This window comes from Toxotes jaculatrix, chromosome 10 (genome assembly GCF_017976425.1).
Source record: "Toxotes jaculatrix isolate fToxJac2 chromosome 10, fToxJac2.pri, whole genome shotgun sequence".
NCBI classification, from domain to species: Eukaryota; Metazoa; Chordata; class Actinopteri; family Toxotidae; genus Toxotes; species Toxotes jaculatrix.
The window spans coordinates 8,365,872-8,388,016 of NC_054403.1; the positions used below are offsets into that span (position 1 = coordinate 8,365,872).

Sequence of the window (22,145 nt, forward strand, 5' to 3'; positions counted from 1 at the left end):
ACTGACTTCTGGGACATTACACAGGCAGTTTATCAATTCTTTCATAGAGCCATGCAGCGTTAGACATTCATGGCCTTACTTGGGAATGTAATAGGCCTCTATACTTGCTGTAATGGTATGTACAGAGTGAACCTCTGTGGTAGTGTGAGTGATGTGGCTTTGTACATCCTGCAGCAGACACACAGAGACAGGAGTTGATGGACTCAGGGATTCGGGGTCAAGGGTAACAGAGAGGAAGACAAACATACTGGAGTCGACAGAAGTACGCCAGGAAATAAAAAGAGTGGGAGGGTAGTAGTATGCAAGAGCTCGCTTTTACCCTTTAAGGGGTTTGTGTCAAAAATGTGGCAGAAATTTTGCAACAGACAACACTTAACAGCTCGCACTTCAAATGCCTCCTTTGAAGGAGTAGTCTGTCCCTCTGTTTGCAGAAGAAAGAAGCTGCAAACTGTAGCTGTGAGTATTGGATTATTCTGACCTCTAGTGGCCACAAGTTGGAACAGAGAAATTTTACTGATGCACCAAACTAAAGGTCACTGACCCTCCGCTATCATATGTTTCTTTGTGATCAACATGTTTACTGATTGTTATCTTGGCTTATTTCTGAAATGTGTTGAGCTGAAACCAAACCATTGTAGCACAGGAAGCTTACAAGTTTCACACAGATTAACGCGGGTGCCTGGCACAGCCTGGGAACCTGTCAGCAAGTCATTTTTTTTCAGGCTATAAATTTATGTACAAGAAGTGTTGTGAAACTAACAGGATAGACACGTTTGCTGCCATTTTGCTGAAGTGAGGTTTTTTTGCCACACAGTTGAAACCATGACCAAGTGGCACAAGTGTGACGAGCCGCCCCTCAATATCAGTAGCCTCAGAAAACATAAAATCCAGCCCTTGTAAAGTTTCAGAGTGCTAAAACGGACATGAAAAGACACATAACTACCTAATAAAATTAATGCTCGAAATGGCATGATGAACAGCAGTTTTAAAAAAGGAAGTGTAGCATCTGATAGGGGAAGCAGATGGAGGCTCGCATTTTTGTCACAACTCAAAACTCCACAGTATACAAATTTAGACAATATTTACAGAGTATAGTAGTGTACGTGTGCATGTACTGACTGCCAGAAAGGCAGTGGGTGTCCTCAGACTCTGGACTGCTGGATCCACTGGCCAGATCACCTGCTTTAGAAATCAAAATTTCAGAAGAGAAACTGATATCTGCCTTCCTGTCTGTCTCCATGTCATTAGATTAATTTTTTTTGCATGTAAGTGTTGTCTCTGTTCTTACCACACATCCTTTCAGTTTGGACGATCATGCTAGAGATAGAGACCGTGTGACGTAACAAACAGAAGAACAACTCTCATGCGTGAAGGCAGAGCTTCCCCTTCCTCTAATCACCATGCTGTACTCCAGAAATTGAGAGTCAGTCTCTCTTGAGAGCAGCCCATACTGGACACCACCACCTGATTGAACTTAAATGCAGAAACTTCATCAGTGGCAGATTAATGCTGACTTAGCCACATGCACAAAGTGACAGGTTTTTCTTATGACTTCAAACTTCACCTGGAAGGGCTGCTGTTTGTAGGAGAGCGCTTGTGCGTCAGTCTGCTATTGACAGAGCAGTGTGAAGCATGTGGTTGCCAGTGGTCACCTTGGGGTTTGACCTCTCCCCTCCCTGCATGCCGATCGCATAGAGAGAAGAACGCAAGGTAATGACAGTTTTTGGTTCAGTAGACTCTGTCTGTGAGGCAGTCCCGCTGCTCTGCTTTGTCTCAAGATCTGAGGTCAAAGCCATGCTGCACATTTTGCTGATGGCAGGTTTGTTATTAAATCCTTAAATCTTTCACTTCAACTTTACACATTACATATCTAATATGTAAGTATCGTGTGTTTGTTATAGCTTTTTACTAAATTAGGAATAAAACGTAAAGTTTTGGATGATTTTTTTGTGTTAAGGTCAGGCAGGCAAAATGATCACTTTGCAGCAATAATTTGATGTAACTGCTTTGAAATTTGACTGAATTTTAACACGCGGTTTGAGGATCTTTTCAAATGCATGTGCACGATGACAAATGATTCTTGCACAACAGAGTTGAGAAAATGCAAGTTGCCAATTTATCTTCATAAGTTCCTACAAAACCTGACCTGCCAGATACTTACTTCCTTAATTCAAATGTTTGGACATTCATTGCACAACTCTTAGCTGTACAGGTGATGTCTGAGAGTCCATTGGCTGGCTGTAGCAGACCGATATTCTCGCTGGCCAATAGCTGCAGAAGTGAAAACAAAAAAACAAACTGGTCAAAAACACAGAAAAACAGCAAAAAACAGTCACTAAGTTTCTTTTCCCTCGCTGAGGAAGGGTGTGGTGCTGTCTTGATGGAAGAAGGAAGGGTGATGCTTCAGTGATAAACAGAGTAAATGTTCTGTCTCTTTCTGCTCATTTCCTGTCACAATCTTCTCAGATTTTAATTTAAGAACTATTTAATTTTTGAATTAGGCAAGTATCCTGCACATATAAAAGGGCAGAGACACTGTGCTACTTGAAGAAACTGAAATCTAAACAGATGAAACGTGTACGAAACAGGGCAAAATGAGTCTGTGGCACCATCTGTAACATTTATATTTTGCAGGGATTTAGTACCGAATCACTGGTGTGGACACAGGCTGTGTGCAGATTGATTCACTTGATGCAGTCACAATACTAAATATCTAGTATTACACAAGAAAACAAAAGCAAATGTTAGAGAAAAATTTATCATTTATTTTATGAAACAGAAGTGCAGCAGGTCCCAAGCATTAATGAAGCCCTTAGTTACAGCTTAGAAACACTGACGAGCAGCTTCTTTCTAGAAAGCGCTACCTAAATATTACATGAACTATATTCCAGGACATGAATGATATTAAGGTAAAGCCCTGCATTGAATATCACTTAAATAAAAGTGCATAAGTACTCATGTCAAAATGCATGGAAACTAAAATGTCCCCCTGTGCGTGTCATACTACTGTAGAGTATATTGATTTTTATTACTCATGCATTAACGTGTCAGGAGCATTTTAATGTTGTAGTTGATTGAGGAGGAGCCAAATAAATCTAAAGCAGTGCATCACATTTTACAAGCTAATCATATGTTGTGCACCTAAAAAAAATATATATATTAACAGTAGTTGTCAAACAGATGTAATGGAGTAAAAAGTATAATCAGAGGTAATAATTTACCTCTGAAATGTTGTGGAGTAGAAGCTAGTGTTGTGAAAGAGAAGTACAATTGCATCAAATTTATACTGAAGCACTTGAGTAAATGTAGCTTGTTACATATTGGTGTCATAAGCCAGATGGGCTAAGACTCACTGTCCTACAGTGTGACTTAAATTTGCTCTTTAGTTCATTTGAGGACTATTTTCATATTTAAAAGGTTGTTGTTGAGCTCCTCACTTAATAAAAAAACCATCTCATGTCGAGATATAAATGTTTAAAAGTCATTACTAAAGCAGTTTTACAACAATTTGCACTTGTTAATGTTTATAAAATACATGGATTTTGATATTCTTCAGCCCTTTTCCTAATGAATTAAAGAGCTAGCTAAAAAGTGAAAGAAGTGGGTGGAGGAGTATAAACACCAGCCTGCCACAACCTGGCAACCTAAAAGTTTTATGAGTGATGACTTCTAGCTGATTTATAAAGCATTAGAAAATGGTTTAATGACATTTTAAAGCCAGTAAAAGACACTTATAAAATATTTATTAATTGTATCTTATTAGAAAGTGATACCAGTAGAGGATCAATGCAATATATACACTAAAATATTTTACCATTATGTGTCAACTGTCCTTTTCCCATTGCAGTGTCATGAAAGTGAAAAGATAAAGGATTGACAGCAGGAAACTTTTGCTGAATTATGCCTCCAGTGTCTGTGTGAGCGAGGGAATGACTCTGAACACATCTGGGTCGTGGGAGGTGCCCCAGCTCAACTCCTCCTCACGATGTAACCACAATATTACGGGCTGGGAGGAGCAGATGGATAAGATGTACACCTACTTCTACCTGCTGCTCTTCATCCCTGGCCTGCTGCTCAATACCACTGCCCTCTGGGTCCTCTGCAGGCATATTAGGTACACACACACACACACACACATACAAATAAAAAAAGCCTAATGTATTCTGGACACAGCTAACTGCTCTGCATATCGCTCCACAGTAAGAAGACCAAGACAGTGATCTTCATGATAAACCTGGCATTAGCTGACTTGGCTCACATCCTCTCTCTGCCCCTCCGGATCTATTATTACTTCACACACACCTGGCCTTTTGGAAGAGGCCTCTGCTTGCTATGCTTCTACCTCAAATATCTCAACATGTACGCTGCCATAGTGTTCCTGGTAAGCAGGCAGTCTGGTCAAGATAATCCTGTAATATCCTGATGATACTTGATATAGGGAACAAGGAAATGGAAATGACAAGGCGGAAATTACTCTAACAGGAGACAAATGTAAAACAAGTGACATTTTTGATAAAAGTCGCTTTAGGAATAACAGGAACTTATTTGCATTCAAGCCAGCGACTCCCTGTTTCTCACTTCTCGGAACTGTTTTACTAACCGTGGCTCTAAATCTGGTAGATGATTTTCATGTGACTATTTTGTCTGTTTCCTGCGTTTCCAGGTGTGTATCAGCATGCAGAGGTATGTCTTCCTGCTCGACCCGTTCTCTGCTCGCCGGTGGAGGCGGCGCTATGACCTGCTGATCAGTGTTATAGTGTGGGTGGTGGTGGGTCTGGCCTGCTCGCCATTCATCCTGATGCGGAGCACCAGTAGCGCCACCAATGCCGGCAACAGTACACTGACAGCCTGTAACACGTCTTATCCTCTGGATGCCACTTCTACCCAACAACCCTTAGGTTACACCAAGCTTTATGCACCACCTTTGAGTACAAGCCCCAGCAGAGTCATGTCAGTCTGTGGTACCAACAAGATGGTGTGTTTTAAAGACTTGCCCATGCGGCGTCTTCCTCTGTCTCTGGCCGTCACCATGATGGCTCTAGCTGAGCTGTTTGGTTTCTTCATTCCTTTGGCCTGCATCAGTTACAGCTCCATCCGCATCGCCCAGTCCCTCAAGCAGAAACAGATCCAGGATCAGCAAAACTCAGCGGCTCTCAACTCCTCAGCACGCAGCCGACTCCAGTCAGTCACCTCCACCTATCAGACGGATAAATGTCACGAGAAACAGACCAACAGTGAGAAGCAGCGCGCCCTGCGGATGGTGCTGAGCTGCTCGGCCCTCTTCTTGTTCTGCTTTGCCCCCTATCACCTCAACTTCTTGTTCTACCTGATGGTGTCGCAGGACATAGTGACCCACTGTCCTACCAGGCTGGCCGTGCGTCAGTTCCACCCTGTGTCTCTGTGCATGGCGAGCCTGAGCTGCTGCCTCAACCCTCTGCTTTATTATTTTCTAACAGCTGAGTTCAGGTTGCACCTCACCAGGCGCACCTCCTCCTTCTCCTCCTCATTGCTCTCCTCCCCCATCAGCTCCCCGACCCAGCGTCTCGCACCTCAGAGACTGATGAGTATGGAGAGTAACTGTTCGGACAGGGAGTAACATTGTTCAGCAGCGTTCCCTCAATAACATCATTCCCTCAGGGAATGAAAGAGCTAAACAGATACGTCTCCTCAACTCATTCTGTTGGACTGACAAGATCCAAGCTGGACAACAAGATGATTTAATACTAAAGACCTTTGACTTAAGTGTCAAGAACCTTTGATTTGAAATCAGCGTATCTATGTTTCATAATGATGATGAAAGGGCACATTATCTGTATAAAATATCATAATACTTTTTTAGATACAGCCCTGTTGCCCCCAAACAACAGTCCCAGTAAAAATTTAAATAAGCTATGTGAATGCATGGAAATGTCTTGTAAATAAAAGCTACGCTTTCTTTACCATCTGGTGCTGTGATGTTTATCTGGTGGTGTTTGTCTTCTGGATGGTAGCGAATGAAAGCAGGTGCCAGCTCTTTTTTTTTTTTTTTGTTGCTGTATTTCCTTTTACAATGCAAAGCGGTGAAGACAGTTGGTGCAAAACCGGTAACTGCCAGGCTCTGAGGTCGGTTTTCAAACTGAAACCCAGCACCCCACCCCCCCAACCCCCGCCCCACTACCATCAATCACCCACCTCTTTTTGCATCCGTTAAACCCCAAGTATGAGCCAACTTTGAGGCTACCTCCGCCCCCACACAGCCCACCTCTGGAAAAACTGCCAGGTGTCTGATTCACCCTCTAAAATGTGCCCACCTCCACCTCTCATCACACTCCGGTATCTGGTATTCAGTTATCAAAAGCATCATGTCGTGAAATGTGTAAAACAAAGAAATCAAAAGCAGTTTCAAACAGGACAAAAACAAAAACAAACAATTGGGTTTCTGGTTTTAGTACTGTTTCTCTGTGCTGACATGTTATAATATTTTGTTTCAACATCAAAAGGAGACACATGGCAGATAGACGTGATCCACAAGGAAAAAAAGTGGTGATCAGTGGTGATGAGTGTGATTGCAGAAGCTGTAGTGTCAAACATTCTTGTAAACCACACCCCTAAACTCACAGGAAGCGCTATGTGTGGTAAAACTCCCAGCATAGAGGAGCGACACAGAAAGAAAGAGGGAGATAGAGATACAGAAAGAACACGGGGGAGAAATCAAAACAGGAAATAACATAAGAGAAGAAAAAGACAGAAGAAACAACAAATGAGGCAGAAAAACAGATAGAGAGAGAGAGAGAGAGAGAGAAAGAGAGGGCGGGACAGACACAGTCAACAGTTCTCTGGTAGGGAGGGGGCTGCAGCATGTGTGTTGGCTGATTCTTCACCCTTCTGCTTTTTGATGCGATGCGACTTCAAGTTTGAGGACAGAGGTGAGTTACTATCAATCTTATAAACTCTATTAAAAAACAGTGAGTGTGAGCTCTTGTGTGAGAGGCTGGATGCTTTCAGTGTGGTGTCATGCCTCACGGGGGATCTCATATGTTTCTCCAATGTGTGGAATGTCTGTAATGTGTGTGTGTGTGTGTAGGTGTGTGTGTATGTGTGTGTAGGCCACTGCCATGGTGTCAGTGTGTTCCTCTATGTGTTCATATAAGGGAACAGTATCTGGGATGGGGGGATCATGGCATGCTTTCTGTGTTGGAGCAGCACATGTGGAAGGACCTGGGTGCCCACCGCCAACATTTTGGGTGCTGATACACGAGGCCAGATGTCGTGATGTCGTGTCTGTCGAGTGGAAAAGCTTTAACGCGCCAACAACCCACAGAGAGATGAATCACAGCGGATAAAAGAATGTGTTTCCACTGGCAAGATCTGAGGAATAACGCCGCTGAATCCTAAGGTAGGGGTGCAACTCTTTTCTGAAACTGAGAAATTTCATATGACAATTCAAAAACCTCAAACACTTACATATCACCTGGATATACCCAAATATCAACAAGATACGGTGACGTGACATCATTTCTCTCACAGTAAGACAACACTGTTAAGTTCACTGCCAAGATCAACAAGGAGGAAATGAGACTGCAGATCTGATTGGTCATGAATAAGAAGTCCTTTGTGATCATACAGACAGCTCTGACAGCACCACACTGTACATGCAGAGGTAACAGTAATGAGAAAAGAATCACTCTAGACAGCACACTTGGGTCAAAGGCGAATTAATGTAAAAGGAAGTCCAGGGACTGAGAGTCCACTGGGATGTCTTTCTGGACGCCGTGAAGCTGGATAAAAGGAAGTCAGAGAGGCCAGAGTGCTGTGGAGGAGTTTCTCTCACTTAAAGCAGAGCTGTACCGGTTCCAAACTGGATGAAATCCCCTCTTTACTTTTCCAAAATTCCTCTGCTTGTTCACGTCCCTGCTGGGAAACGGCGGTGGAAAGTACATTTACTCTAGTACTGTACTCAAGAACAGTTTTGTACTTCCCATTTTATGCAACTTCACATTTCTATTCCACTGGATTTCAGAGGCCAGCATTGTACTTTTTAAACCACTGCATCAATGTTCCTGCCACAGTTACTCTTCTGATTAAGATTTCAGTATATGATTAACTTGAACAAAGCAATACATTTTCAAGATTAAACCAATGGTTACCAACTTTTTTGGCTTCTGCACTGTTATCAAGTGGAATGTGGAAATAGATCTGGGGTCCGTTGTGGCACTGGTCCCAACCGGAGACTGCATTCTCCTCTAAACTTCTCATTTGGTCCCATTTATATAACCGTTTACTAAAAAAGGCAAAGACTGAGAAAAATCAGACTCAATCATCTCACTCCCCTTAAATACATCCTGTTTCCCTTTGCAAGGGCCCAACCCCGAGTGCAGAAACCAGCAGACTGACCTGTTGTTAGGTAAGCTAAGTTGTTAGGCTACCAGCAACAGGAGCAGAAAAGCTGTGCACGCACTGATTCATCAGTATCAACAGTCTAGTGTTGTCATGTACCGTCCTACTCCATTACTCTGCAGAATGACTACTTTTACTTCATACTTCGGCACATTTTGTTGCTAATACTTCAGTATAACTCTACTAAAGCACAATTTCCAAACCTTGTGCTTTAGTCTACTAAAGCACAAGGTTCATAAGGACATAGATAATCATAAGTCTTGAGTATAGCCAATGTCATTTCTCTTTCTCTCTAAAAACAGTTAGAGACCAGACAATGTTTTGACCACATCCTCCAACGATTACATTAAATGTAAAACAGTTCAAACTTCCTCAAGCAGTAACATGCTAGTTCTTAAAATATTACAGCAACTCTGGAGTTATAATCAGTTATATTAAGTCATTTACTGGAAGACATAAAACTCTATTTGCCTCTCCCCCGGATCTCAAAATTGTCCTAGAGAATTTTTGGACATGTCCTCAAAAAGCATGAAGTCATGAGCAGCAAGTTGAATCAATTCACCAAAGTCAGATTACATACTACAAGAGATAAAACAGCATCAAAAGCAGGGTGAATCTTCAGGGCTCACATTGTATATTCTCAATTATTTTATCTGGGTTGTAGCAAAAAGTAAGTTTACCCATACTGAACCTGCGTAAACCAATTGTACAGCCGTGGGAGTATGAAACCTACAAGCTGGAAGTTCCAAGCATTAGTGTGTGTTTCCATTTGAGGTTAAACCTAGTTTAGGGTTACCTAGAACCTTTAAAATCTTCTCTAAGTGGTTTTATTTTGTGCTGCTGGATGTGTTAAGAAAACATGTGTCACTTCTTGTGAAACAGGATTTGCTAAAAACTGAGTTGTTCCTCATGTCTAGGTGGTCTGAGTGAAGGCAGGTTTGTCTTGGTCTGACCTGTTAACCACCCGCCTGGTCTGACGTGCAAACCGCACTCGTTTCACTGGTGCTTCGCTCCGAGGCTTTTCACGCTTGCTTTTTGTTACCAAGCAGGTGGAGATGCTGAACACCGAGTGGTACGTGGGAGAGAGCTGTCTCAACTTCTCTGTCGGTTTGCATATTTACTGTAACTGCCTCTGCAGCAAGTTGCGACTTCATGCAAATTTATTTATTATGATATGCACTGTTAACACACAGTGCAACAAGTTGAGGTTGTGACTGACAAGAGTGTGTGTGTGTGTGCGTGTTTGCATGCCTGTGTGTAACTGAGTTCTGTACAGTGTGATATGTGTCCTATCACTATACCTGATAGCTGTCATGCAACATGCAAAACATACTGCCATATGAGGATGATTTACAGTGACACAAATATCGTCTTGTTTTCGGAGCCACCTGGTTTCTGTCCCAGCATGTACTCTGCGATTCTTTTATCCTTCTTGTTTTTGTGCTGTGGGAGGAAAGCCACACAGACACGAGCTGTCTTCATGTGAGGTGACTTTGTGGCCAACATTCAGACAGTCATGCTACTGCTCTTTTCTCTGCTTTGTGGCTTTTGGGCACGATTTTGCACATCTGACTAGAAATGTCCTTAATTGACCCATTTCTCTCTCCTCCACCAGGACGCTACATTCTTGGGACAGATACTGATCAACACTGGACACAAATATCAATAAAAGACATTATTTTGCTTCGGGACGCAGCAGAGAACAGGACTATAGACGCAGAATGAACTCCTCCTCGCCATGATGGACATGGACACTCAGATAAATCCATCACCAAACTACAAGCAGCTTTCCTGATACAGGCTTCCTGTTGGTTCACAAGGCAGCTTGTCTTAACACCAGTAAACAGGTCTTGGCTTAAGATGAATGAAAGCTGTAATAACACTGATGAGCTTCGCACGTACCAGCACCATGTGTATGCAGTGGTGTACAGCGTGATCTTAGCACCTGGCCTGCTGGGTAATGTGCTGGCACTCTGGGTGTTCAGGGTCTATGTCAGGGAAACCAAGAAGGCCGTGGTGTTCATGATGAACCTGGCTGTGGCCGACCTGCTGCAGGTAAAACTCCTTCCATGTCTATTTGTACTAATTTTTTATTCGTACAATTACTTCCATAAAGTTGTTTGCAAAAGGTTGGGCACCAGTGTACTTGTAAAACACTCAGAACTTCATTAACCTGTTAGGATTTATAAGGCAAGTCAAGAATCATCATCAGTCAACAGCCACCAACCAACCAACCAAGCAACTGTCTGAGGATCTGAAAGTGAATGTAAGCTCACAGGCTATAAAAAGATATCAAAGTGATTTCAGGTTGTGGTGGTGCACCTTTTGCATCTGTTTGTGCAGCGTTGCAGCACAAACATGAGTAGTTATAAGGAAGTGTTATCTTTGACCTCATCACCAAGTTGACCTCTGCCTCTGTGTGAACTTTTGCATACAACTGTAGTTATGTACGTGTATCTGTGTCTTTGTCTGTCTCATCTCATTGAGCCTAATTTGGCTCGAGTTAATTATTTATCACTCCTATTTGCTGTTGACTGAAATTCTCTCGGGCTGGAAGTAAAACAAGACATTTTGAGCTTGAAAGTTCATTCTTGGCCTCAGTTTGACTAAAACAAACAAACAACAACAAAAACATCAAGATTTCTTACAGAGCTTTCAGCCACATCTTGTTGCCTTCAACAGTGCGTGGAATTTGTTCAGTTGTCATGGAGGATGAAGTACTCATTAATACATTACTATACATGCTTCATTAGTCCATATAATCATTGACTATAATAAACAATAGAGTCATATCTCATGTTAATATAAAATACAAATACATATTTTATATGATTAGAACACTGCCTTTGTTCATACACCAGTCAGGATGCTTTATAGGTAAAAAATACATCAATAAACTTATTAGCTTATAATATTATTAGCTTGGAAGCTTACAACTATATTAAAGTGTGTTACAGTATGTTATACATCATTTATTGATTGTTTTATAAAATGCCAGGTTATTTTTCTAGAATCCAGTGTTTTGTGAAGAAACAAAACAAGCAAAATTCCTCCCTTTTGAGAAACTGAAGCAAAAATGCATTTTAAAGTTCAGCCAAAGATAATATTATATTACTTACATCTGGGGACAGGATGAATAAAACAGACTTTAAACAATGTGAACTAATCCTTCAAACAATTAATAATCAAAATTGTTGTTTATTATTATTTTTTCCTGACTTTTCCTGACTTTTATCCTGACTCTCTGCTCTCCTCAGGTGCTCTCTCTGCCTCTGCGGATCTACTATTACCTGAACAACACCTGGCCCTTTGGTCATCCTCTCTGCATGATCTGCTTCTACCTCAAGTACGTCAACATGTATGCCTCCATCTACTTCCTGGTGTGTGTCAGCGTGCGTCGCTGTGAGCTCATCATCCGTCCCCTAAGGTACAACTCATCCAAGCGAAAGGGGGACTTCTTCATATGTGCCCTCGGCTGGCTGTTCGTCTGTCTGGCCTGTCTGCCGTTTCCTCTGCTGAGGAACAATTCCAGCAACCAGTCACACACCACGGGCAGCTCCCTCAGCAGCCAGGACCTGGTGTGTTTCTCGGAGCTGCCCATGAGGCCTGTCAGTACTCCAGCAGCCTGGATCCTACTGATCATAGCTGAGCTGGTGGGCTTCATCATCCCCCTCGTCCTGGTGTTAGCCTGCGCCTGTCTAACTGCTGGGAGCCTTCGGGAGCTGGGGGCAATTCATGACCGAGGGGAGAAGCGGAGGGCATTAAGAATGGTGCTAAGCTGTGCTGTGGTCTTCTTATTGTGCTTTGCTCCTTACCACATCACCATGCCCCTGGACTTCTTGGTCAAAGCCAACGCTCTCCGCAACTGTGCCCTGAGGGGCCTGATTCTGCAGAGTCACCCCGTCACGCTCTGTCTGGCCAGCCTGAACTGCAGCCTGGACCCACTTATGTACTATTTCACAACTGATGAATTCTGGAGGCGACTGAGTAAGCCAGAGATACCAGAGAGCATGACTTTCAGCAGGCGTCTGTCCTGCATAACTGGAAGAGAGGAGGCAGAGGATGACTAGACTACAGTCTGAGCACTCATGTTGAAGGACCAACTGTTTCATTTCAGCCACTAAACCCTCACATGCATTCTATGCATTCCTATAAACTACGGAAATATGATTTTACCAGTATGTGAAAAACTGGGAGCGAGTTTTCAAAATGTGAATTTTTTTTTCCTATTTATTTTTCAATAAAAAGCTTAGTGTGTTCTTTCTAAATTTGTACGGCCCTGGTGAAGAGTGAGCTGTTCCTCTTATGAAGGGTGAACGTGCCCACATCTCTAATAAGAATCAGGAAATACAGAACACAGGAAAACCCCTTCCACAGCTACACTTTTCCCTCTAAACCCAGTTTAAAGATAAGCTAACGGTTTGCAGAGGATAATAAAAGGGGGAGCGCTGGCTTTCTGAATGCTGCTTTCATCGGCACAATGATAAAAAAACATACCCCCAGATTGTTCAGTAGGTAAAGATATGCAACTTTATTCAACAACAAAGTGAAGTTCAGTAGCTGCACACAACATTGGTTTTTATCTAATCTTGTAGTATTCAGTTAAAAAGCTGAGACAAACATTTTTACAAGCACACTTCATGTCTGATTGTCTTTCTGTGCAGACTTTGCATGGGAAACCACTGAAAATGAATTTATTTGGCAAAAATACTTTTTTTTTTGTTCTCCATACTTCATACAAGCAAGGACTTTCAAAAATCAAATAAACAAACCGATGTGGATAATTTGTTCCTGTGACAATTTTAAATATATATATAAAATGCTAAACCTACAGGAACGTACTTCTTTCTCTCTCTGTAAGGATAACTCCATGTTACGGGACTGACTACATGTTTATAAATAAGAGTTCAAAAACTAGTGTTAAATTTGGTGGAATTTCCCTTTAGCTTATCAACCATCCTCCAAGTTCCATTGACACAAATGAGGTTTCTACACAAACACAAACACTGGTCATATAGGGTGCTAGACTGTTCGCCGTCAGGTTTACATGAAATCATCACACACCAGGACACAGTAGAGGCCTCTGGGAGCAGCAGGGCACTCTGGGAAATATCTACAAAGTGTTGACTGAGAGCTCTGGGCTTGTGCAACTCTGCTACCATCCATACGACAGACTACGACAAACACGTTACACGTGCACTGTATCGGTATAGTACCATACCTCTCCAGGGTGACTTGTGCTATTTCACACTATAACATACAGTATATCTTATCATGGCTGATCTATAAACCCCATTAAGAGTGGGAACAGTAGGCTGATACACAGACAGGTCTGATATGAATGACTTCTCAGTATCACTAGGATATTCAGTAGCAGTAGTAACAACAATAAGATTAGTCTGCAGGAGTTACAGCAACAGAAGTAAAAGCAACATAACAAATGAAACTTAGTTATATGTTTAGCAGGCTGACGCAGCTTATCAGTACAACACTAGCTAGTGAATACTTGCGCAAGAGCGAGAGCTATGACCTATATAGGTCTAAGGGAATGCAGCAGAGGAGGGGGTGGGATGGGGGGGGGTTTAGGCTATAACGCTGTAACTTAAATTCACTTATCACTGGGGTTAAAGCTGGGGAAGCAAAAACCAGAGTTAGAGATTTATACAAAAGCAACTTTCTGCTGAAAGGAGTTCCCTCCCGCGCCCACTCCCACCCACTCTTTGTCTCAGTCACTCTGGTGCTCTCTATCATTCTCTCTCTCTCTCTCTGATCTATCCTCATGCTTTCCCATCAAGCCTTGCAGATCCTGGTCTCCGTCACAAACTTGTTCTCAAAGTGGTGGATGGTGAAACATTCGTCTGCAGAGCGCTTCTGGATGCCTCCACCTGACGTATGTAGAGATACACAAGCATTAAATATTCCAGTGACTGAATGTTTGATACATTTTCAGAAACTGTTGACCGAGTTGTCGGTCACACCAGGGACGCACTGCTTGCACTTGCGTGGGCGTGAAAACCAGAACGTGTTGGTTTTCATTTACGAGCCTGTGTCAACTGGTCAGAGCAGGAACACAGGCTGCATCAGACGTTCTCATCTCACAAGCCACTCACACCTCACTGCGGTGGCACCTCATTTAAAGTTTATTTGCCACGTGTGAGGCACGGTTCCCAGGAAAACCTCTCTTGATATTGACGTCATTCATAACATTACATAACACTCTTCACTACAGTCTAGGCGTTATCTGAATATGACATGAAAAAACATATTAGATTGTTTTTTAATCCATTTTAGAATTACTCTGCAGGTTACTCCATGTTGTGGTTCAAATGACAGTGAAGGACTGTCTCTTTTAAATTAGCTACACTACTTTTATTAATGATGGATTTTATTTAGATGTTGGTTACATGCTGCTTCGTTTCAAATGTGAACGAAACTTAACCAACATGACAAAATGGCCGCTTTAGCGGTTCACTTCATCCATACCTGGCAGGCTGGCACGGCGCTGCATTCTGTATGTTTCCTTTCCATCACACAGACGGCGGATGTAGAAGCCCAGAGGTTTGATATCATCAATACGCTCAGTCACCACCAGATCCTCATGCACCAGGTAGCTGCGGTAAGAGCCAGACTGGGGACAAAAAGAACGGATCGTGAAAGAATTATACGACATTTTTAAACTACTTTTATAGCTCATGAAGAGAAAAGCAGATTAGTGAAAACAGCTGCAGCCAAGTGTGAAAACTAAGAGAGGGAAGGACTTTGTGTAATAAATGAATCATCTCTAACTTCTGCATTTTGTCATATGCTTTCACACTGGATAATGAAGTTCACAAACTGCACCTCCACCTACCAAATACAAATGTGAAAATATTTTTTTAAAACCAAGTAAACGTTTAGTGCCTAAAGTCCCGAGACTGATAATTTTTTTTTAAAACTTGCTGACCGCTTTCCACTCTCAACAAAACTATAAAACAATAATGTAGATGAAAAACTCTGAATTGAGGAAGCACTGCGTCAGCCACATGTGAATAAAATTCTGATATCAAGAAATACGTTTATGTTCAAAATTTTGTTAAAAATCTGATCAATTTGTAGGCAGACCTGTGTTGGTCACTCCACCACCATGTCGTGTTTGTGTATATTGTGAACACTATTGTGAACATTATAACTGGATGTCTTAGCATTTCATTTGGCACCAACATCACATCATAAGATGTGATGTTGGTGGCACAAAGACTGGTGCCTGTGAAACATACGACGTATTCCCATCAGCACCAGCTGCAGGTTGTGTTTAGTGCTCACTGGCAAATGTCACAACATTTATGTTGGTGTGCTAACACGCTAAACTAACTGCGAACACGAAAAACATTGCACATGCTGAACATTAGCATGTTAGCACACTGACTTTAGCATTTAGCACTGCTGAGCTAAATGCACACTAGAAAAGTGATAAAATAACACACACTCAAAGCACAGAGTGTAAATAGGGTTGATTATTATCAGTGTGCTGGAGGAGTAACTCACAGTTGGAAGACAATTAGAGAGTGGGCGTTGGTGAATAACTGGTAGACGTTTTCCAAAGTCGCAGTTTGATTCACATCCTGTGTCAAATTTGAATAATTTCCTGTCAGTATAAAAAGCTGAAGTATGTTGACATTTCTGTAAACTAACTTTTAAAACAGTATAGTAATGTGTAGTATGGACTTGGGACACAGCTTTGGCTTTTGATTTAGAAATGAAAAGATAACACTAAAAATGCATTTAAAGCCTTCTACTATAGTTTCAGTTAATATTCTACTGATACCTTTTCCATGTCACACGTCTAAAGACAATGAAAGGGAAGAAAAACATGGCAGAAACAAATTCTGGTGCTGTTTACTCAGTCTGATTCATACAGTTACTGATCTCCCAGAGTGTCTGGGATATGGGAAAGTGATGTGAGAGTACTGTGTGACTGGAGTGTTGTTTGTGGACGATTCTTTCAAAACACCAAATCTTTGGGGTGAATGATCTGAACTGACTCACTTTCTGGAACAATCAGTTCATTTTTCACACACAGGGATTCACTCACTCACCCTGCGAGCAAACGGGATTCGTTCGCTCGTTAGGTCTCTTACATCTGCAGCTGCATTCTCAGATCCTGTCTGCGCCCTGAGGACACAAGCTGATCACCACTCACCATCAGCTGTGAGAAGAGGTCGATCAGGTCCTGAGGGGGGAGCACCACTGAGGTGTTCAGAGGAATCACAAAGCAGGTCCTCAGAGTCAGGTCCAGATAAGCCGTCAGCTTCTACTTTCACACACCAAACGTAAACACACACATATATATATAAATAATCAGGAATTTAAACCACATTAACAGTAGGTGCACAAGCATCTACAGTACTGTTAGTGTGTGACTTTTCCTTATCCTCACCCTGTTGAAGTCATGGAGGATGTAAGCAGGGTCTCCAGGTCTGAAGCGGGGTGGGGGGACGCTGATGACGGCCATGTTGTCAGAGATTTCCACCTCCTCCTCCACCCGAGGCAGGTAGTAAGGCTGGCTCTCTCCTCCAGCTCCGGCCGACACGTCATTGAACTGCATGGCACCATGATACAGCCTCTGAAGGAGACAGTGGATTAAAATTTCTTTGCACATTTTCCACTACCTCATTTCACCGTCTCTTTTTTTGCACTATGACCTGGACTATTTCACTCAATAGCCTGGATATATATTTTTAGTAGTCTGAATATATATTTATATATATGTAAATAGTTATATAGTTATATTCTGGACAAATTGCACTACCCACATTCAGACTGTCCCATTTTTGCACCATTAGTGTTCCGTCGGTTGTGTGTTGTTGTTGTTGTTGTTGTTTTTGTTGTTGTACCGCAAGAGAGGAAGAAAAACCGGAGTCAAATTCCTTGTTTGTATGTACAAACTCGGCCAATAAATCTGATTCTGATTCTGAAATCACTTTTCTTTGTCATTAAATTTTTTTTTTACTACTTTCAATGTCTCCACTTTATCCACTTTTCTGTTTGTATTTCAACCTTCAGAAAATAAGCATGAACCTGCACAAGAAATACACCGGGGAGGTATCAAACTTTAACATTTGACCAAGAATACACATGAGCAAAAACAACACCTGCAACCGGTGTACTTTGTTATTGTTAGTTGTAGAGTCAATCTCTCACTCTGCGACCACAAATGCCTAAATCTACGCAGGCAGCGGTTTCTCTGCAGTGCCAACCAGTTTGCTCTGCCACTCTCTCAATCAGCAGCCTTACTGAAGACACAACATACTGCAGCAGCTTGTGGCTGCCAGGGGGAGCCAAAGCACATGTTGGGTTTCATTTGGGCCCAGTACAGTCCAGTCTGCTCACAAAAGGAAAACGGTTCTTTAAGACTTTCAATTATGACACACGACATAGACAGGACTAAAGAAGCAGTGATAACGAGGCTTAGAGCAGCATTAAAACATTTTCAGCCACTACAAGACAGAAATGGATACTGAAGTTTGTTGTAATATTCTACTGTGCTTTTTTTATGTGCACCTGTGTAAATATTTTGGCAAGAATGCAATGTATGTATTGTTTTATGACAAAAAAACCTTTGTCTAATTAGAATTTTATACTTTACATGTGAGAAAACAACTGATAAGGTAAAAAACAAAATGGCTCCTTATAGGAACCTGTTGCTTTAACAAGATAACGCAGTTAGGAAGAGTCGAGAGGAATGTTGAGTCTTTAATTTTTATGCATGTCAGATGAATCTCCATAACAACGCTGAAATTCATTTGAACTAAGAGGTGTTTATGCGTTGTGTGAACACTTCAATAAGACGTGTTATTCTTTGCTTCATTTGCATAAGAGAAAAACCCCTGTGAGCACAGAGAGGCTACAGTGAACGTGGGACCATCCCCCTGACAACACAGCAAAATTCAAATAGGTGAAGTCTGCACTTCCTCTGAAGACAGAAGTAGGCAAGAGTCAGCACTCTTGTTTCCCACCGAGGAAAGAGTGTCCCATCAGCAGTCACAAGCAGCCCAAAACCAGATTACACTTCCCCTCTCTCTCCCCTCAAAGTGACATTTTTGAAAGATTATATTTTGGCATTTTGTCTTTATTGGACAGTGACAGTGCAGATAGAGACAAAGCACAGGATGAGAGTGAGCGGGTATAATATGTATGAAAAAAAAAAAGCTGCAATCAAACCCTGGACATCACAATGACTGTACATGACATGTTGATCTTAACCACTAGGACACTCAATTTTTCCAAATTGCTGCAATTACTTAAATGGAAAATTCTGGCATGTGCAGTCCCTGATTATCATCTCTGTGTTTTCTGATACCAACCGAAACGCAGATTAAAAATTTTGTGATGTTAAAATAGCAAATGTAAGCTGTACAGCCTGTACAGAGGCTGTCTAATTGTGTAACCAGTACAGTGGGTCACATCACACTCCCTGTGGCAAACGGGGTGTGGCTATTTGACAAAGTTTACACATGTCAGATAAAAAGGACCCAGTTATTGTAATTGCCCCAGGGAGTCTTCAACAGTAAAACCTTTAAACATCACAGAACATCCAAATAATAATGAGAAGACTAATATAACCGGTTATCATAACAATTATGCACAAGCACAAGCCAACACACACACACACACTACTGCACCTTTGGGGTGAAATATCGATAGAGACATGCTCCCCCCACGATCAGCCCACTGAGGATGAAGGCGATTCCCAGCAGAGTGAGCAGACAGCGACCTGTGGAGCCCTCGTTCCCAGCAGGAGCAGAGGCCAGCTCAGGATCCTAAACACAAGCACGCACACACACACACACACACACACACACACACATATAACACTGTCAGCAAGTGAATAATTATAATAATGTATGCACTGAATATCAACAATCAATGTACATATGGAGCTTTGACTCAGGAATCCTATAATCCCACTGAATCTTTGGCCTCTGCAGAACAGCTGGTCGGAAGATGGGCGGTCCCACCGTGTGCTGCATCAGGTGCAATATGGCTCTCCATACATTATGCATTATGCGAAAGATACTACAACCCTCTAAATATTATACATGCAATAAAGATGAGCATACATAGAGACCCTATGAAAATGTCTACGGATTAAGTCGGCGGTCACAGCTATCTGTCTGCGGCCGGTGCAGGCCTGCCACCAGGCTGAGAAAGAAAAAAAAAAACCGGGCTCACTTTAACTGAAGCTCGCTAGCTCACCTTCACAGCGGTTGGCACCTCTTTGCCCAGCGCCTTCTGCGCCAGAGCAGAGTTGAAAGCAATCTTCACCATGGTGGTTTGTCAAACGTGAGCCCGGGGCTTCTTGTGCACAGAGAAAAGCGGAGGATGTCGGCGCTGGGCTGCAAAGCAAGGCTCCGTTTATTCTCCGCAGCTCCGCGCTGTGACGCACTTTGCAACCTCGGCTTTATCTAGCACTTCCGGTGACTGGAGGGGGATTAAGATGGCATCCGAGAGACAAACCGGAAAATCTGCTTCAAACTCAAACTACATGACACAGAAAAGCAGCTCACGCTTAGGTTAATTTCACGGCTATTATTCCTGGCTTCACAGCGACCACCGAAACCATTTACTGCCCTGTTTATTGCATATACTCCACTCAGAGTTAATTTCTCTATATTTGGCGCCATCTAGTGGCCGCAGTTGGGAACTAACCACATGTTCCTCTGATGAAAACCCCTCTCATTGAACTATTTACACTTTCAGTTAAACCTGTCTTCGTGTAACGTCTATATTCTGTACAGTACATGACATGACATGAAAATGACTCAGTGTTGCACTGACCGCTCTGTAATGTAATGAAAATCATATTTTGAGTACATAATGTGGCCTATTCATCTCTGTGAATATGCCACTCTGTAAATAAATTCCCTCCTGCATGCTGGGTCCTACCTGCCAGTGCGTCTGCCCACTCACACTGACACACACGCGGCCTTCACTGCTGTGTGTGGAAACACAGGCCAGTGCCAAGGCTATACAGTATGTCTGACACATATCCTCAGTCCTCCCTCCCTCCCTCCCTCTCTCCCTGGTCTGTGGTGGTCCTCTGCTTCCTCTGCTTTCACTCTCTTGACTCAGGGTTGTGCGTATGAGTAAATAAACACTTACTGCTGCACCAGCGCTCTAATTCCACGCAACTCCGTGGCATCTCTCCAGCCCTCTGCACTGCAACTGTACCACATGCATCTCCCAGTCTCACAAACACACACTGCCAGGCTATGATATTTCCTCTGTTAAACAGACAGATTGGACCGGTAATCACCACTGAAAGGTACATAAACAGCGCAGCTGATTTCTGTACCTAACTCCCCCTCTGTGCACCCCCCCGAACACTGACTCTCCCTGAAAACCCTAAGTGGTCCTGAAGGCTTGTTTATGGGCTCGTCTTACGCTGCGTTTGATCTGAGAGCTTGCCCACACATGCATGCGTGGACACACACGCACATACATGCTGCAAAAGAGAGGGAGAGCCAGCATTAGCAGCAATAGCTGAGATGATAAACAAAAGACTTAGATTTAATCCTGAGGGCTTCTCGGCATCGCACACAACAGAAGAAGAGAGAGAGAGAGAAAAAAGCAGAGGAGGGAGCGAGGAGGCGACCGCACTCTGAGGGAAACAAGGGATGTTTGGGGAAAGAAGCGTGGAGGCAGGTGGGGGGGTGAAATGGAGTGATTCAGGGGGAGGGTAAAGTGATGACTAGGAAAAACACAGAGAGGGAGTTACAGGGAGAGGCAGAGCAATCTGCAGTGTCTGATGCTTGAGTGAGTTTTCCGAGGAGTTGATTAACGGTGGATTAAACTCGCCGTCTATCCAGTTTACATCTCAAACTTTCTAGCACGCTTGCTAGGTAGAATTTCTGTGCCTCCCAGACTGAAAAAAAAAAAAAAAAGCAAAACATACACAAATGGGCACCCATGTTATTGTGCACAGGAACACAGAGGCAGCAGCGGGCGTCATAATGGTGGATGGCAGGCGTGTATGATGGAGTTTCAGTGCCAATGCTTCCTTGTGGTCTGCAGCAAGCGTCCAATAAAAGCAATAAAAATACACGCGCTACACACATGCACGTGTGTACACAAACGCACACTCGCGGCCTGCAATGTCAGCAAACTGTGAAAGTCTGCAGGGGCATAGCTGGCTTCATAAAGTGTGAGAAAAAGAAGCTCTCATGCATGACATCACCCACTTGCTAGCCAACAAATATGAACACACACACACACACACTCACACACACACACACACCTCATAGATTTGTCATCAATTTCAATACCAGACATGTGAAGCCACAAGTGACAAATGACTTTGTCCCTTTTGCTGCTCCCAAGCCATACATACAACAGACACACACACGCTGCCCAAAAAACTGCTATGGTAACAGCTGGCCACAGATCTGCGTTGAACCAAAAAGTTAGACACTGCTCAGTACTTCATAACGTCACTGACATGTCTTCATGTGGACCCGCCATAATCACCATGTGCCTCCAGTGGGAGAACATTTAGTGGTCAAAGAGCGAGCGAGCAGAGGGAGCTGGAGAAAATGTAAGAGGGAAACAAAAGAGCTGATCTCATGGGTAGACATGTGGCAGAGAGGAGTGATGCTGCTTCAAAGCCTCTTTCAGATTCCCCCTCAAAATCAGTGTGCATCACACTCTCATGATCCCGCCACACACATGCTTTTGGCAATCGCATATGGCTCTGAAGACAAGGGTGACAAATGAGTCTTTCCTGTGAGTAT

The 22,145-nt window shown here is 42.8% G+C and overlaps 3 protein-coding genes across 7 annotated transcripts; 2 read left to right on the plus strand and 1 right to left on the minus strand.

Moving 5' to 3' along the window:
• The first annotated feature begins 1,392 nt into the window (after positions 1-1,392).
• Positions 1,393-5,782, plus strand: p2ry10 (P2Y receptor family member 10). 3 transcript variants are annotated; one of them, XM_041048067.1, is made up of 4 exons: positions 1,393-1,710; positions 3,911-4,114; positions 4,201-4,381; positions 4,664-5,782. In XM_041048067.1, exons 1-4 carry the CDS (start codon positions 1,523-1,525, stop codon positions 5,594-5,596), a joined length of 1,506 nt encoding a protein of 501 aa, XP_040904001.1. In that variant the 5' UTR covers positions 1,393-1,522; the 3' UTR covers positions 5,597-5,782. The 3 variants fall into 3 exon arrangements, with proteins under 3 accessions (XP_040904001.1, XP_040904002.1, XP_040904003.1); XM_041048068.1 differs by having other exon boundaries at positions 1,579-1,710; positions 3,848-4,114; XM_041048069.1 differs by having other exon boundaries at positions 1,681-1,819; positions 3,848-4,114.
• An 887-nt stretch (positions 5,783-6,669) lies between these two features.
• gpr174 (G protein-coupled receptor 174) lies at positions 6,670-12,644 on the plus strand. Of its 3 annotated transcripts, none has more exons than XM_041047726.1 (4): positions 6,670-6,905; positions 7,131-7,375; positions 9,992-10,431; positions 11,634-12,644. In XM_041047726.1, exons 3-4 carry the CDS (start codon positions 10,237-10,239, stop codon positions 12,444-12,446), a joined length of 1,008 nt encoding a protein of 335 aa, XP_040903660.1. In that variant the 5' UTR covers positions 6,670-6,905; positions 7,131-7,375; positions 9,992-10,236; the 3' UTR covers positions 12,447-12,644. The 3 variants fall into 3 exon arrangements, with proteins under 3 accessions (XP_040903660.1, XP_040903659.1, XP_040903661.1); XM_041047725.1 differs by having other exon boundaries at positions 7,183-7,375; XM_041047727.1 differs by lacking the exons at positions 6,670-6,905; positions 7,131-7,375 and adding an exon at positions 7,406-9,448.
• Positions 12,645-13,056: 412 nt separating this feature from the next.
• On the minus strand, positions 13,057-19,989 carry LOC121188146 (integral membrane protein 2A-like). The gene is made up of 6 exons (XM_041047728.1): positions 19,612-19,989; positions 19,038-19,175; positions 16,793-16,978; positions 16,556-16,666; positions 14,860-15,004; positions 13,057-14,261 (listed from the first exon to the last, which is right to left on the minus strand). The coding sequence occupies exons 1-6, from the start codon at positions 19,681-19,683 to the stop codon at positions 14,167-14,169; spliced, it is 747 nt and encodes a 248-aa protein (XP_040903662.1). The 5' UTR covers positions 19,684-19,989; the 3' UTR covers positions 13,057-14,166.
• Positions 19,990-22,145: the final 2,156 nt, after the last annotated feature.

Coding starts and splice junctions, on each gene's coding strand:
- p2ry10 (XM_041048067.1), top strand. CDS start 1,523: ATGCACAAAGTGACAGGTTTTTCTTATGACTTCAAACTTCACCTGGAA. Junction 4,115..4,200: donor GTCCTCTGCAGGCATATTAG/GTACACACACAC, acceptor ATCGCTCCACAG/TAAGAAGACCAAGACAGTGA. Junction 4,382..4,663: donor ACGCTGCCATAGTGTTCCTG/GTAAGCAGGCAG, acceptor CTGCGTTTCCAG/GTGTGTATCAGCATGCAGAG.
- gpr174 (XM_041047726.1), top strand. CDS start 10,237: ATGAATGAAAGCTGTAATAACACTGATGAGCTTCGCACGTACCAGCAC. Junction 10,432..11,633: donor CTGTGGCCGACCTGCTGCAG/GTAAAACTCCTT, acceptor TGCTCTCCTCAG/GTGCTCTCTCTGCCTCTGCG.
- LOC121188146 (XM_041047728.1), bottom strand. CDS start 19,683: ATGGTGAAGATTGCTTTCAACTCTGCTCTGGCGCAGAAGGCGCTGGGC. Junction 16,979..19,037: donor ATCGATATTTCACCCCAAAG/GTGCAGTAGTGT, acceptor TGTCTCCTTCAG/AGGCTGTATCATGGTGCCAT. Junction 15,005..16,555: donor ACCTCTTCTCACAGCTGATG/GTGAGTGGTGAT, acceptor TTTTGTCCCCAG/TCTGGCTCTTACCGCAGCTA.